Source organism: Neolamprologus brichardi, chromosome 3, assembly GCF_056152115.1.
Source record: "Neolamprologus brichardi isolate AB-2024 chromosome 3, ASM5615211v1, whole genome shotgun sequence".
Lineage (NCBI taxonomy): Eukaryota > Metazoa > Chordata > Actinopteri > Cichliformes > Cichlidae > Neolamprologus > Neolamprologus brichardi.
The window spans coordinates 41,414,714-41,430,814 of record NC_142106.1 but is presented as its reverse complement, the minus strand read 5'-3'; the positions used below and the strand labels follow the sequence as shown (position 1 = coordinate 41,430,814).

The window sequence follows — 16,101 nt, the reverse complement described above, 5'->3', positions numbered from 1 at the left end:
CCAGTATACACACACACACAGACACACATAGACGCACTGTGCTGTATTAAATCGTCGATTCATTTGAAATTAATTGGCTTTTATATAATTCACGTAGCAGTTTGTGATAGAAGGCTACTTATCCACAGACGAGCCCATAAACATGTTAAGGGGAAATTACTCTGACCAAAAACCGAGAAGCATTTTTTCAGTTTGTGTTACAGTAGTGATGCCACAGACCTTCAGCAGCACATTCTCTGCACTGCGAAGGTTTTATTTACCGCCGACTGTCACCCGGTCAGTCATTAACAGTTTTATCTGACCACAGGAATCTGTCCGTGAGATCCAGCACCCCTGGGCATAAAGACAAACACAGCAGAGTATCTAAAGACTCTCTGTCTAAATGTATTCATTTTTAAAATGTGGCAGCTTTAATCTTATTTTACACAAATTATGTGAATTTAACAGTGTAAATGTGGATTTATAGGATGCCTTTAAAATGCATAGGTATAATATTTGGAAGCAGCAGTGCAAAGGTACCCATGTTCAGTGGACCACAATGGTCTTTTTTTTTTTTACAGATGTCCTTGCTCTACTTCAGCTTGCCTGCTTTAATTACACAGACACCCTGATAGCAGGGAAACATTTTGCTTTAACTTCAGCAGCACTTAGTAACCTGTTGCTGGGAATGTCACCCACCCAAACCCACCACTAAACTGCTCACAGGCTCTCCCAATGAGACCAGGGGCCGCTTTCAAACTGCAATCTTTTTGTGTTAATTTTGTATTTTTTCTTTTCACGTATCCGAGAATCACCTAAATCACGCCCCCCCCTCCCCCTTCCCCCAACACCTCTGCCTCATCCCATCTCTTCCTTTCTCTACTTCTGATTAAAACTGATTATGCACTGAGTGAAAGGTCGCAGTTGTTATGGAAACAAGGCTTGTAACAAAAGCTGGACACATGGGTGCAGAGGGAGAGAAAGAGGGGAGAAAGATGGAGAGAAAAAGAGGGAGACGTATCTGAATAAACATAAACGCGCGGAGAGGAGGAGAGGGCAGGAAAGAGAGGTAGGGAGAGGTCTGAATAAATAAAAACATATGCAGAGGGAGGAGGAACGAGAGATGGCGAGGTCATGAAATAATGGCTCCATCTGCAATAATAAATAACAAAAGATAATGCTGGGTTTTTGTCATTCTAGGAAGGCGTTTGAGGAACAAAGGTGTGTGTGTGTGCTGTGAATTTGCGACCGTGTGTGTGTGTGTGTTTGGACAGAGTGGGAGAATGCAATTGATAGATAATACATGGATCTGGTGCACAAGCTGGAGAATACTAAAAAGCACAAATTGTTCACAAAAAAAGCGTACCAAAAAGCCTAAAATTGTGTGTCTGTCTGTGTGTGAGTGCCTGAACGTCATCTCTCTGAGGGCTCATATTATGTTAACCACTTAGACTAACATCAAACACTCTCTCTCACTCTCTCTTACACACACACACACACACACACTCTCTGGTAGGAGCGTGAAGGTGCCAGCCATATAAATAGGATATCCCAGAGCGAGAGATAAAAAGGAGAAGAGATTGACAGAAAGAGAGGGATAGAGATTATATATTCAAAGGGGAGAAAGAAAGTGGTGAAAAAAGGATGGTGGGGGGAAAGAGTGAGAGAAACGGAGAGGGCAAGAGCAGGAGGGGGTGAGGATAGATAGATACGAAAAGATCAATAAATGGCATAAAGTGTATGTTCATTGATTTAGTCGGAGTGAAAGAGTGATGGCGGGGAGAGACGAAATTAGAGGACAGAAAATGCTGGGAGCAGAGAGGAGGGCAGCGAGTGGGTGGTGAAGGGAGAAATAGATATAAAAATCTAATTAAAGTTGCATTAATCGATACTTTGATGTCAACAGTGGGTCAGATGAGTATTTTCAGTACAGGAGAAAACCAATCATAGTGACAAAGTAGCAGAAAATGATCACCCAACGCTGCGGCTGGCCCCAGCTCTGCTCTGTCCTTTAGCCACTTTTACCAGTTGTTTTGGTTATCGGGCTCTAAAACGTTTTTCTGGCAAGAACGCGGAGTTTAAATAAAAGCGTTATGATAAATCTCCTGCTCAGCATCTCCCCAACTTAGCAACTATAGGTTGAGAACACCCTGGAGGATTTTGCAGGCACAAGTCAAAATATTTTTTGAACTAGTTCAAAAAGAGAAAAAGCAGCTTCCATAAATCAGATAGCCAAAGTCAAAAACTCCAAATTAGTGCGAGAAAAAAATCAGCGAATGCAGGGTTGCATTACTGCATTGTAGTACAGTAACAATCAAAAGTTTGAACACATCCATTCATTCAAGGGTTTCTATTTACTGTCTTTTTTCTGCTTTTTGGATCAAAATGTCATCAGAACAGTGAAACAACACACAGGAAACTATGACTCAAAAAATGTGTAAAGCAAAGCAACATATGTTTGACATTTTTGATTTTTCAAAAAGTGTTCACCCTTTGCTTTGATATGAACTTTTCAAAGTCTGCGCTTCCTCTAAATCTGCTTCATAGGATGTCACTTGGAAGCTTTTTAAAAGAGTCCCCACATATCTATCTATCTATCTATCTATCTATTTATCTATCTATCTATCTATCTATCTATCTATCTATCTATCTATCTATCTAGAAGAAAAGATAGCTAGAAAAACTCCCTTTTAACAGGTGGGTCAGCAGATATTGCAGATATTAACTCAATATCGCTCCTTCTTCACCTTTAAAAAGCCTCAAGGTGCAAATTGGATCATTCTCCTGTTAATAACATCACACAATGTTCCAGCTAACTGGCTGGTAACTCCACTGACAGCAAAGGTAACACTGGGACTCTGTTTCCTGCAGGGCTGTCCTCATGAGAGACGTTTCATTGTAGCGTTTGATGGTTTTCGGTGCTGCGGTGTGTGTGCGACATGCTTTAAAGTCTGATCGTTTCACTGGGTTGCTTGGTTTTCATAGATTACACCTATTTCTGAAGTAAGCACACATACTAGACTGAATCCTACATTTCCCATAATGCAACTCAATGACATATTTCAATTAAACCCTTATTGGACGTCCATGCCTTCTTTGCAGTCTGAAGGCAGGCTTTTGGCTCCACTGATGACCATGTCAGTGAAAGTGATCAGGTACGTTCATTTTTAGACGTTGTTTTCCTTCTTGGAAACAGAAACAGTTATCACCGGATGAAAAAAACTGAATTTTCTGTCTAAAATCGGTGGAGTCGTGCTCAAATGTTGAAACTCTTTCTGCATGCTTTTATTGATACGCTTTGTCTGACGTTCAGGCTCTGGGTCAAATTGAAAGAGACACAGAGAGGCTGTTAACATATGCCAAGACGGGCAGAAACAGAGACAGGCAGGCTAGAAAGGGTGAGAGAGAAGCAGACAGACAGAAAGAGAACAAATGGTTGTGCGTGCATGTGTGTGTGTGAGAGAGAGGGAGACAGAGAGAGGAGAGGGAGAACGAGAGGCAGAAGTGTACTCAAATAGCTTAGGGCAAGGTGACAGAGAGAAACGAATGGACAGAGGAATAACAAGCTCACAGAGGGGGGTTAGTGTGTATGTGTGTGTTAGGGAACAAGAGAGAAAAAGGAAGACACAGAGGGCGGAAGGGAAGCGCAATAGAGGAAGTTGAGAGAGCAAAAATAAAAACAGTCAGAGAAAGTGTTTGTGCGTCGTGTGTGTGTGTATAGACACCCGAAGGTGTCACAGTGTGCAGTTTGGCTTGATGATGACCCACTGGGCATGTAGGTCATAACGGTTTGTCTCTCAGAGGCATGACTGTATGCCTGCATGCATCCATTAGTGTGAGCCAGTGCGAGAGAGTGTGTGTAAATAGAAACTCGGCAGACGCGCACACATATGCAAAGTGGGTCTCTTAGAGTGCGCTTAAGAGTGTGTTTGGTCAGGGGTTGGAGAAGCAGTTTTTCTAGTCACCAGGACTCAAAAAGATACTTAAACATACACACTCATGTCACCCACACATGCTGCAAATCCAGAATGGGTACACACACGCAGAGCTGCCCTTTATGTCATACATGCACACGTAATGTACCATGTATGGCACTAAATTATGCACAAATACACACAGGCACACACCGACACACACATCTCTTTCTTTTGATCTCTCGTGATAACGCACACACACGCACAGGGGGAAGCTATTATGCTCTCAGGCTGGAGTGTTTTGATGGTATAATTGCAGTGACCAGTGAGGAGAAAGAGACGGAGTGAGGGATGGGGATGGAGGGAGAGAGAGAGAGAAAAAAGAGGAGAGTGCTGACACTCTCAGCATGCTAATGTTGTGAGGCTCTACCCCCCCTGTGATTTCAAACCTCCCACCCTCCCTCCATCTCTTTGTCTCTCCATCTTCCTATCTCACATCCTCTACATTTCACAGGTGGAGCACTAGAACGAGGGGGAGATGGAGAGAAAGGTAGAGAGGTGGAGAGATGAGAGGAAAAGAGGGATGTATAACAGGATGGAGCAATGTTATCTCTTGCTTTCTCTCGCCATCCCTCCATCCACTTCAAGCTCACTACAATGGTCAAAACAAAGCATGCAAAAAGAAAAAAGAGGAGGTATGGTGGAGGGGAGGAAAATAGAGGAAGAGGGAGGGTCCTTTTTTCCCATCCCTTTAACAATGGAGGGATGATCTCTGCTTATCCTCTAATCTCATCCCGTCTTTTTTCCCCTCTCCTCCGTCCTTTCTGTCATGTCTCACACTCTGCAACCCCTCGATGTGGTGGGAGAAAGGGTAGCCTTTTCCTCTCGTTGGCCTCCCTTTTTTTGTCACCTCTCCATCTGTTTGTCCTTCCAGCGCTCACTCAATCCCTCTCTCCTCTCCAGAGAAGGGATTCTGGTGCTGGCTGTGATCTTTTTTTCTCTTTTCCATCTTTTTTTTTTGGCATTTCATCTCTTTCTCTTAGTCAAACATCCAAAATATCCCCTAACAAAAAGGTAGTCGGTGCGTATCGTGGTTTACCTTCATTTACATACTTGGTCACAAAAATGCATGAAAAATTGATTTGACTGATCAAGTATATGCAGATATAGTCACTGTCACTAAACGTTATTTTTTTTGGACCATCTTTCCGTTTTTTTAACATCCAATTCGGCATGCAAAAAAGCAAAACCTGTAGCATCAATTTTTCATTAAGTAGTATAGCTGAAGGCAGAAGAGTTCGGCTACAGGTAGGTTTCAGTTTCCTCCCCAGTTCACTGCTTTGTGCTAAAAATTGTTCATCTGCGGAAAACAAATATGACATTTACCTGATTTTAACATGAACAGGGAGCATGAGTTTCTGCACTACAGCGTTTGTTAGTGGTTATAATCATAAGTCAACAGTGCCTCTCAGAGGTAATGCCTTGCTACTGCAGACCCACATGCAACGTGATTGTGAGGGACACTGGGAATAGTCTCATTCCTCCAAATAGAAACAGGATGAAGTGAATGCCCTCATAGTCCAAATGCTCAGTATGACCCACCCCCTATGCAGTGCGACAGATAAAACCTTCAGTATCTATGCCTGCAACAGGGAGAGACCTGTTTTACGGGTATGATCCGTATTTTTTGTCACACTGGTCTTAATCATTCAAGCTTACTTAGTTTGAATCAGTGTTTTCAAGGTGGCATGGTTAGCATGGCTCCTGCTCCAGCTAGCACGTGACGTTACACAGCAGTTGTTGGAACAGTTGCTGAGCCAAACAGTGAAATCAAAGCAGACCACGCAAAACTATTATTCAGCATTTGTAGTTCAAAATGGGCACACTTTTATCTATCTGCTGCTTATATTGAACAGAAAAGACAAATATAAGACCATGAATGGCCTAAAGACAACATAATCCCCTTAATAATTTATTTGTGTGCCCTTATTAGATTAGATAATAAAAGACAGTTGGATCTGTTAAGGGACAAAATGATTATTTGCATCTTTACTGAGGAAAAATGTACTTTTTATATGTTGCCATCGTTTTCAAAATCGGATTTATTCATGTAATTCAGGTAATTAGAAGATAGATCTCAGTTTAATTTATTAAAAAATGAGTGATTTATTCCAAATAGCACAAAGGTGTTGACACTGTTTGCACTTTTACTACTTACCTGTAGTAAAACCACATTTATTTTGAATTGATTGACTGATTGTGAACAGTTGTAGTTACAGACTTGGTAACACTGTTGGCTGAAGCAGTGAAGCCAGTGTTTCAAAATGTAGCGAAGAAGCGAAGGAATCTTACTCACTTAAATTAAAATCATATTTATTAACAAAAGATTGTGCAAAAATGTAAATCACTGATACACTTATACATTATTGTGCTCAAGAAGAGGACAATGTAAAGGAAAGACAAAAAGAAGAAGAGATGCATTAGTTCAATAAGTTAACAGCTACGTTCAGTTTCTGTATATGTCGATTTTGTGAGTCACAAGTTTTTCAAAACAAAGGCAACTAAAGATCCAGTTTGTACTGTAGTGTGTACCTCAGACGTGTGGGTCTGTATGTTTGTGCCATGTTGTTTCATTTCCATGTGGATGCGCTTGTATTTGGGAATGCCACGGTCCAAATGTCCGTATGTGCACGTATCCGTGGAACTGTTTATCTGTACTTTTCGTCAATATGCCTTTGCGTGACATGCCCGTGTATGCCACGACCCTGAGTTCCATTGTGTTCCAGATTTCCTCATATATTGTACATTGTGCGTCAATACACGCGCCCATCTAGTGGTCCTGTGCAGGTGTGTGACTGTGAGAGGGTGAGGAGTGCCTTTCCACCAACATCTCAGCGTGCTTCAGGTACTGCGCCGTCCTTCGCATCACAGACTCCCTGCGTACTGGATCCGTGTCTCCTGCATGGACACAGTGATAAAAATGATTAGTTTATAATATTGTACATGTGGAGGGTTTATCTGAAAAGTGTAACAGAACAGAGGAGACTGACAAAGACAACAAAAGGGACATGTTATGCTCATTCTTAACTTCGCATTCTTGGACTCAACTAGAATATATAAAAATAATCCTTATTTATTTGTTTGAGACAAGCTATTACAGATTCCCAACCTCTCCTTTTAATACAGCTTTCTTCTGATTGGCTGCCCCTCGTAAACAAAAGGCAGAACTCTGTGTCTGAGGTGTCCATGACAGGCACATCCAATCTGATGGACATCATACAGAGCTAAATGTTGGAAACATAGTATTTACAGCAGTCTGAGTCCATGAGTCTAAACATGCACTGACCTCATTATCATTTAATATGACCATCTACCATTATATTGCTGTTTATATGAGAGATAGCATGAAAAAGCATAATACAAATCATTATCAGTGCTTTACAATATACAGATGATTAGGAAAAGGAAAACAACCCTGGCAGCAGTGGGATTTGAACCCACGCCCCCGAAGAGACTGGAGCCTTAATCCAGCGCCTTAGACCACTCGGCCATGCTACCTTGCAAAAAAAAAAATACCAACCCACTGTCAGAAGCTTAATGGGTTAGCAGAGTTTGCCCTCCTGACCACTCGACCACACTGCCACAAACCTCCCTTTCAGACATGAAAGAGGTAAGAGCCACAATGGGCACAAATCAGTGCTCACACACTTAACAAAGCTTTGCAAAAAGAGCAACTCTAAACACAGTTCTTCTTACGAAGCTACTGAACTGTATTTTCCACACCTGAAAAGGTTTAGGTGGCAGTGGTGGGATTTGAACCCACGCCTCCGAAGAGACTGGAGCCTAAATCCAGCGCCTTAGACCGCTCGGCCACACTACCTGCACATCAGGACACACTGTGCGTGTCGACATCCTGAAAGTTGATTCTGGTCCTCTCAACATTGGGGAGTGTCCCCCAGGAGGGTCATAGACCCCCTAATGATCCTCTACACGAGCCAAGGTGTGAAAATGGGTGTAGGTCACAATCCAAGCTCTTAGACGAAGAGTAGAACTGTGGCAACATTTCCCTTTGGCCATAAAGAAACGCACAATTCACCATAGACAACTGATGTCAGTAACACAGCAGCTTATAGCAAAATAACATTTAACGCAGGAGAGTAAAGTTGTTAACGGCGCATTTATCAGCGTGGTAGCAGCACATCGGACAAAGTGCTTGAATATGGTCGGTGAGGCGTCACAGCTGTAAACCTAACCGCACAATTTGTTTTTCATTTGGACACGGTGCACCGTCTGGCATTCTGCAGGTTCTGCAGTTGACAAACTGATTTCATGGTCTATTGCCATAGCAACAAAGCTGTTTTAATAATTGATGCAGAAATAGACATGACAGAGAGCATTCGAGTAAAATGCTCCATGTGAAAAAAAAGAAAAGGTTTTTGTTGAACTCACAGCAGATTAGTAATTCTAATTTTCCACCACTGCGACAACCACCTAGTATTTTACCCGTCTCCTCAGCTCCTTCATCAGGAGTTTTACCTCTTACAGGAGCATCTCTTCAATATATTCTTCCCAGCTCCCTTTCTCCACCCACCCACTGATACTTTTGCACACTGAGGGCTCACCTTGTACTCCAGTGATCAGAATATCCACGGCCATCCTGTATCCACAAATGGCAGAACTAATTTCTCCCTCCTTCTCCCTCTCCATGGCAGCTGTCAGCTCCTTGGCAGCTTGGTTTAAGTAACCCCCGTCCTCTCCGTCCACACTGTTTGATGGTAGTGAGAATAACTCTGAGTGGTCGGTGGAAGAATTGGATCTATCTGTAAATCAAAGAAAAAGAGATATTGTAGTAGTAGTGATGTTGTCTTTAGTAAACGATGTCTTATGCTTTATTTGTTAGGTTTTAAAAAGTCACTATTTAAAATAAATCACTGGATGTGATGTTTTTAACCGGAAACAGCAGTTAAGGTCTGCTGTCTAAAACAAGAATTACCTGATATGTTTCATTTTTGGGACTGTTAATTAAACAAAACAGCCAATGTGAATGTACTGCCTAGGCCTGTGTTTAAACTGTAATGACACTCTTAACTACCTCCTGACCACTTAGAGACCAAATGTAAATAAACATTTGGAAGATGCCTCTGGATCCTTCACCTAGAAGATTAACTCAAGAACTGCAACATTTAATGGTGTCAAAAAAACGCTTTTTTAAAATTGTACTTCTATTCATTTTCTATTCAAGTTCTAATAGAGCTCCAGCATAAATGTATAAAGACATTTACACTAGTATATGTTATCAGGAAGCTCACAGACATCTTCTTATCCACTGACACAGTAAGTAAAAGCATTAATGGATAAGACACATATTCGGGAAGACTAAAATCAGCTTTATATGATTACATTCACATTTATTTTGGCATCACCTTGTTTATAGCAGGGATCAAAAACAGCCAAGTCATTATCAGATAGTGGAGGAGGAACTTCTTCCTTTGGGGATGGGAGTCCTTCAGCCACAGAGTCAAACAGAGAGTCGAATTCTTCCTGGGTCTCTTTTGATTCGGGGTCCGTGAATGGAGACGGGACTGGAGGGAAAACACGGATCGAAAAAGTGAGAACAACGGTAAGAATATAAGAATTAAATAAGGACATAACCAGTGTTGGTCAAGTTACTTGAAAAAAGTAATCAGTAACTAATTACTGATTACTTCCCCCAAAAACTAATCCCGTTACTTTACTGATTACTTATTTTTAAAAGTAATTAATTACTTAGTTACTTTTTAAAAACATGATTTACAACCTGAATAGGTGATAAAGCGAAAGATCTTTCAGCCCAATTCTACTTTTTCTGCATAATCCATCATACAAAATGTAATCAAATGGAAAAGCCTCTTTTTAAAACTTGTTTTATTAGTTTTAATCTTTTAACTTTATGCATTAAGTAAAAATTTAATTATATGCACCATTCTCTGACTTGAAGAAATTAGTTTAACATTTAAACCTATTTTCTGCACATTCCAGCACATAAAATATTTTTTGTGTTTACACTCAGTCTTTCAAATAGATGCAAGTAATACACAGCAGAAAATAAATAAAGTCAAAGACTAGCGGTCCTGTTGCTCTATTTTCACCTGTAAAGCAGGAGTGGAGTAGGCGGAGATTTACCCTGGTGCAGGTGAGCCGCAGCAGTCAGTGGAAGAATCCGCGAGTTTCTCTGTGAGTTTCCCATTATGTCGTTGCGCACTTGGTGGTTGTTTAGGGTTTTTTCGGTGTAAAAAGTTTTCTTCCCACGCACAACGGACGCTAATGTTTTTGTCACTTTTTACAGAATCAAACTCAAAGTAAGGTCAGTACTTCCACGCTTTAAACGCTGCACGCTCATACTCTCTCCCGCACTCGATATATTATCCATTGTTGATCTGCACACAGCTGTTGGCACGAACGTCGCACTCGCTTACGTCATTGTCATGAGACACTCTCGCAAAAAAATCTCGGTTTTAGTAACGCAGTAACGCGGCGTGCTTACAGGAAAGTAATGGTAATCTAATTACCGTTTTTGCAATAGTAATTCCTTACTTTACTCGTTACTTAAAAGTAATCAGATTACAGTAACGCATTACTGCCCATCTCTGGACATAACAGACCATCACACATTGTGAGATTTCTACCTCGGTCATCCAGCTCTGCGTCGCTAAGCTCCTCTTGCTCTTCTTCTGTTGGAGATCCTCCGATCTCACTGTAGGCTTCAGCTGCCACTTCTGGTTCTCCCACTTCTAAGCTCAGGTTATTGCCCAGATCCTGGGGCAAGGTGGGAGCCTCTCTGCCCTCCTCTTCCTCAGCAGGCTCACAGTCTGATGCCCTACGGTTGGGGAGGGGGATGAGAGGAGGAGGCAGAGGGCCCCCAGAAGAGAGAGGTGTGGCATCCAGAGGCCTTGTTACCTCACCACCCTGAGTAAGGGAAGGGATAGAGTGGCAGCATTAGAGAAAAGGGGTCTGGTAATATAACGAATGTTAACCTGGCACACGTTTCGTTTTTCTGTTCTGTCTTTTAATGTTTGTTAAAATTTGAGTAATGGTTGATTTTGATTGTGCCTCTCTGAGTGTGTCTTACTCTGAAGAACTCCTTCAGCTGTGGGCTGTTATACAGAGCAGGAATGCTGGTAGTAAACTGAAGCATGGCCTCTGCTGCTTTTCTCCTTTCCTCTATCACAGCCCCATCAAACCTTCCTAAAGTTACAAGAGAGAAAAGGGAAGTGTTACAATTTCTTTTTCACTTCTGAAGCTGCCGTTAGCATAAGTGTTAAGTAATCGCTATTTGTCGAGGTTAAAACTGCTGCCATCATATTAAGCAGGGCATGAAACGTTGAATGAACTCATGAATCATGACTGTTTATAGGTATGGCTCAACTGATTTGCTGCGTTTGCAGTTTGATGTTAGTAACCACTGAAAAATGAAGCCACTTTAGCTCTTTGCGTACTATAACTTTGCTCTTCTCTTCAGCTGGCTGACGGACCAACATGAGCATGAGGAACAGCGGACCACAGACTGAGTTACCTGACACTGTCTCCATCGACAAAAACTCTCTGCAGGGAGTTGCACCATTCCTGGAATGTGCTGCTCCTGCTGAACCACATTTACACTTGAGTTTTTACACACAATGTTTCGCAAGGAGGCCAACCATAAACATGGTGCTTCTAATGAAGACAAATAGAGGTGTGTCTTAAACTTCCTTTTTTCTCCCCACTGCCAAATGAAAATGTTTACATGGCAGTGGTGGGATTCGAACCCACGCCCCCGAAGAGACTGGAGCCTTAATCCAGCGCCTTAGACCGCTCGGCCACACTACCTGCTGAAATACTACGACTCACTGTCCTACCTCAATTTACTTTTCTCAGAATACATTTGAAGGGAGGACTGTACTCCACAGTTCTGACATACTAACTGTGAAATTAACTTTGATTGGTCGATGTTGCTGTACACATCACAACAAGGTCCAAAGAGAGTTCAGGTTTGCATAACTGCCACACTACCACAAAACTGCCCACCTCCCATTCAGACTTTTCTCATCAGCATGATCTGATAAAAAATACAGCACAGCTGCTTTTCATTTTCAACACTCATGCAAATAGACTGCAGGAGGAAGGCAAAGCATCTCTAGAGAACACATACACATGCTCCCCTCGAATGCTTTCAGGAAGGGTCACATTAAAACAAATGGAGCTACCTGCTATAAATAATGACATTTTAAAAGAGCATATCGAATGCATCTCATTATAACAAATTTAGCACATATAAAGTTCTCAGATAATTAGTTTCATGAGTCACTTCAAGATATTTAAATAGAGACACAAATCCCTCTGGGGTTCTGTCAGGAAGAGTCACATTAAAACAAATGGAGCTACCTGCTGTAAATAATGAAATTTTAAAAGAGCACCTCATGCTGGCAGTGGTGGGATTTGAACCCACGCCTCCGAAGAGACTGGAGCCTTAATCCAGCGCCTTAGACCGCTCGGCCACACTACCACAAGACACTCCTCAGTTTATCAGCAAAAACAAACAACACAGCTGCTTTTCCTTTACCAAGGAGTAAACAACGGGCAAAACTCACAAACCAAAGCAAAAAGACCGACCCTAAACATGTCACTTCTCATAAAGACAAGGAAATCTGACAGGAAATGTCACAAGAATTGTGACGAAAGTCTCAAAACAGGAATGAAAGACATTAAGCCCAATAATTGCATGAAAGGCTCCGCAGGAATCTAAAGCATAACACACTCTTTACTCATGTACCAAAAAGTTGTGCTCGGGGAAAAGGTGGAAACTCCTCCTCTCTTCTGAACAGGTTCCTATGTGTGTAGGCCAACTCCCCGTGGAGCTTCTTCAGCTCTGAGAACCTCCTCCACACAACCACCTCCTTCACATCGTCTGGGTGACGCTTGGACACAAACTGCAGATGACAGAGTATAAAGTAAAGGTCGCTTAACTGGCTGCATGTTTAACAATGAGACACAGCAGATTTACTTTTTGGTAACACTGCAGAGGCCACGATTTAAATGATAAATTTAAGGGAGAGCCATGAGTGCTTGATCCTCTTTGACTTTATACGCATGCCTCTGTAGTCATGCGGGTGCTCATGAACTGGATCACAAGTTCTCTCTGTTTCATTGGGCTGCTCATTGTGCACCACTGCCTCAAATAAAAGGCCCGTTGTATAGTTATTTGTTTATTTATATGAGCTAGCTGCGGGCGCCTGTCACTCTGGTTTGTTAGAAATGAACACTACTTATAATAATACCAAGTCACTTACTTTTAACTGATGTTAAAGACCAAAGAGAACAGCGCTAAGCTAACACCTTTGTGCTACGCATTTCAAGTTAAAATACGTTTTGTCAAGTAATAAGCAAAACAGCTAACCACGTAGTTATTAAGCATGATTACACCCGACTCTACGATAGGTTTCAATTAATGACGCTGTAGCTAAGGATAGATAAACAGTGTAAACTCACCCTCGCCGTTACTTTGTACTCGGTGTGGCCCTTCTCGTGTGTGCGTGGGTCGGTAACGGAGAAGAACCGATAATAGTCTTCTTTGAGTTTCCGTGACATATTTGCTCTCGTCAATAAAAGAAAAGCGGCGTTGTGGTTTCAGCGGCACAAAACGCGAACGCTCAAAGGCTCTGTTGTGATTCTTTCGCCACCCCTCTCCGTGGATGTACTCATTTCCTGGTTGGTGACGTGTACGAATGCGTGATTACGTAGGAGAGACGAGACGTCAAACTATTCAGTTTAATGTTAAAAAATTGATTTCCTCCAGTAGGTACATGAAAATAAAATTAAACATTAAAAAAATACTTTTTAAAAATGAGTCCATGGTTTTTACGTACTTTTGTCTTTATTTCTTTGTTATATAAATTAAATCTAAGAGGCTATAAAGGATCCAGTCCCAGGGATAACACATACAGACAACCATTGATTGATTGATTGATTGAATCTTTATTTTGAACATGTTAAAAAAGTACAACAACATAGAATTAAAAGAGACAAATAAACAAAGCAAAACAAAAAGAAAACGAGCAACCACAACTACAAATAACTTTTATGTTCAAAAAGGAGCAGGAAGAAGCATGAGCTTATTTAATCCCACCCCTTTTCCACTATCTAGTAATTTATAGACTACCGAAATACCTCCTTGCAATCACATTATATGTCATGTGTATTTTTATTTATTTATATTTTTTTTAATTATTATTCTTTTTTTTTTTCTTTTTTTTAAATTTTATTTTTCTTTTTTTATATATACATATATGTTTCTATCTATCCATACATACGTATTTACACATACGCACATATACACATTTTCAATAACCCCATTAACACCTCAAAGGATACACAACCTACAAATATATATATACCCATAGCAACATACCCGTGCACCCGCACACACATGAAAATATTAGACAAGAACACCCTATCAAATCTCTACCTCCTCCCTGTACCCTGTAAAAACCATCTCCTTAAACCGCTTTTTAAACTGTGCCATGCTCGGACATTGCTTTATATCTTTACTTAGTCTGTTCCACAGTTTCACTCCACACACAGAGATGCAAAAACTTTTTAATGTTGTATGGATACGAGGATGTTTTAAATTTAATTCCCCCATCAAATTGTATCCCCGCTCCCTTTTAGAAAACACTCGCATTCACACCTATGGGCAATTTAGAGTTACCAACTAACTTAACCCCACTAACTGCATGTCTTTGGACTGTGGGAGGAAGCCGGAGCACCCAGAGAGACCCCACGCAAACACAAGGAGAACATGCAAACTACACAAAGAAAGGCTCTGGCCATTCAATATGTGGTAGTTTTTTCAAATGTTGTTAAAACTGGAATAGTAAGATGAAATAATATATTAAAAGTATATATAGATATATAAATTTATGTAGCAATAATTTTATGAATATATGAAGATAACAGTCAGGACTGGGTCAACCGTATCCATATCCACTGTAACCATAATGTTACTCACTTTACCTTTCTCTGATTTTAATATTGTTGTTGATCAGTCACCGTTGATTAGTCACATTGTCACAAACAGTCATAAAAATGCCCTCCAACTTGTAATAAACATGTAATTATCAGGGAAATACTCCAGGGGGTGCTCTAATGTTTCGTAGTTTTCAACACAGCATAGACACTTAATTTAAACATTTTAAATTAAGATATTCATTTTTATTTGTATGACTTGTTGTGTTTTTCCTCATATAAACCCTCGAAAACTGTGTTTGTGTTGCTAAAAGGAAACATATTCTCCATCAAAGATGACGCTAAAAGAAAAAAAAGGCACATAAAAGTGTTGGTCATACCCTTTTTGAGACAATAGAACAAAGTGAACAACAACAGACGTTACTGAGGAAGCTCCAGCTGTGCATATTGTCTAACATCCCCTACCACTGTATTCCCAAGCTTTTATCTGTTTCCCATAGGATATAAATGTAATGATCAGAGGCATGTTTAGTTGATATATCTGATTCACATATTTACAGCAACACAAAGGCTTTGAGATAGTCAAAATATCCTGAAGAGCCTCATATTCAATGGTCCAAAGCCTTCCTCTCAAAGCTTTGAACAAGATTCTGAGTTTAGGCTGAAGCTCACAGGTCCGTTCTCATCTTTATTGGTTCTGCTTGTCTCTCTGGCAAATTACCAGCTAAACTATAAGAAAAATGTTTAGCATACCAAAATTACGTAAATGTTTAATTGGAAGTTACTTGACTCGTTTGGAATTACCAATGACAGACTAAGAAACTCAGCTCAGCAGGCTGTAGTCATGCTCCAATGTCATATTCAGGTCCATACAGATCGCCTGCATGTGCAGAATGGACGATCTGATATCCTTGTGTTGGCGTTGTTCCCACATCATCATAATTAATGTTTTTCCAGGGTCCACATTACAAGTGACCAATTACCTTCTTGTGACGTCATACTTTATAATACCCGCCTTCAAAAAACAAATGTTCTTCGAGAAACCGCCTTTTGTCCGCCGATCCAGCAATTTGAATTCCACTCAAGATACTTTTCTTTAATAAACGGTAAGCATTATACATATATTTTCCTTGAAATGGATAGCTGTTTGTTTGCTAGTGATAGGCTACTTGCGAACCAGTGTTCTCCAGACAGAGAATTGCGTGTCAATGTATTATGATATATAATA

The 16,101-nt window shown here is 40.8% G+C and overlaps 1 protein-coding gene and 4 non-coding genes across 5 annotated transcripts; all 5 read right to left on the bottom strand.

Annotated features, from left to right (window-relative positions):
* Window positions 1-6,249: 6,249 nt before the first annotated feature.
* snx15 (sorting nexin 15) lies at window positions 6,250-13,640 on the bottom strand. Its single transcript, XM_087837661.1, has 7 exons — window positions 13,398-13,640; window positions 12,682-12,838; window positions 11,002-11,117; window positions 10,559-10,838; window positions 9,317-9,475; window positions 8,516-8,713; window positions 6,250-6,851 (listed from the first exon to the last, which is right to left on the bottom strand). The coding sequence occupies exons 1-7, from the start codon at window positions 13,494-13,496 to the stop codon at window positions 6,724-6,726; spliced, it is 1,137 nt and encodes a 378-aa protein (XP_087693787.1). The 5' UTR covers window positions 13,497-13,640; the 3' UTR covers window positions 6,250-6,723.
* trnal-aag (transfer RNA leucine (anticodon AAG)) lies at window positions 7,370-7,451 on the bottom strand. Its single transcript has one exon. It is a non-coding gene; the product is annotated as a tRNA-Leu (tRNA).
* On the bottom strand, window positions 7,692-7,773 carry trnal-uag (transfer RNA leucine (anticodon UAG)). The gene has a single exon. It is a non-coding gene; the product is annotated as a tRNA-Leu (tRNA).
* On the bottom strand, window positions 11,657-11,738 carry trnal-aag (transfer RNA leucine (anticodon AAG)). Its single transcript has one exon. It is a non-coding gene; the product is annotated as a tRNA-Leu (tRNA).
* On the bottom strand, window positions 12,333-12,414 carry trnal-aag (transfer RNA leucine (anticodon AAG)). Its single transcript has one exon. It is a non-coding gene; the product is annotated as a tRNA-Leu (tRNA).
* Window positions 13,641-16,101: the final 2,461 nt, after the last annotated feature.

Excerpts from the sequence above, each read along its gene's own strand:
- snx15 (XM_087837661.1), bottom strand. The coding sequence starts at position 13,496 with ATGTCACGGAAACTCAAAGAAGACTATTATCGGTTCTTCTCCGTTACC. Across the intron at positions 10,839-11,001 it reads AGCTGAAGGAGTTCTTCAGA|GGTGGTGAGGTAACAAGGCC; the intron begins GTAAGACACACT and ends TCCCTTACTCAG. Across the intron at positions 9,476-10,558 it reads CGCAGAGCTGGATGACCGAG|TCCCGTCTCCATTCACGGAC; the intron begins GTAGAAATCTCA and ends TTTTCCCTCCAG.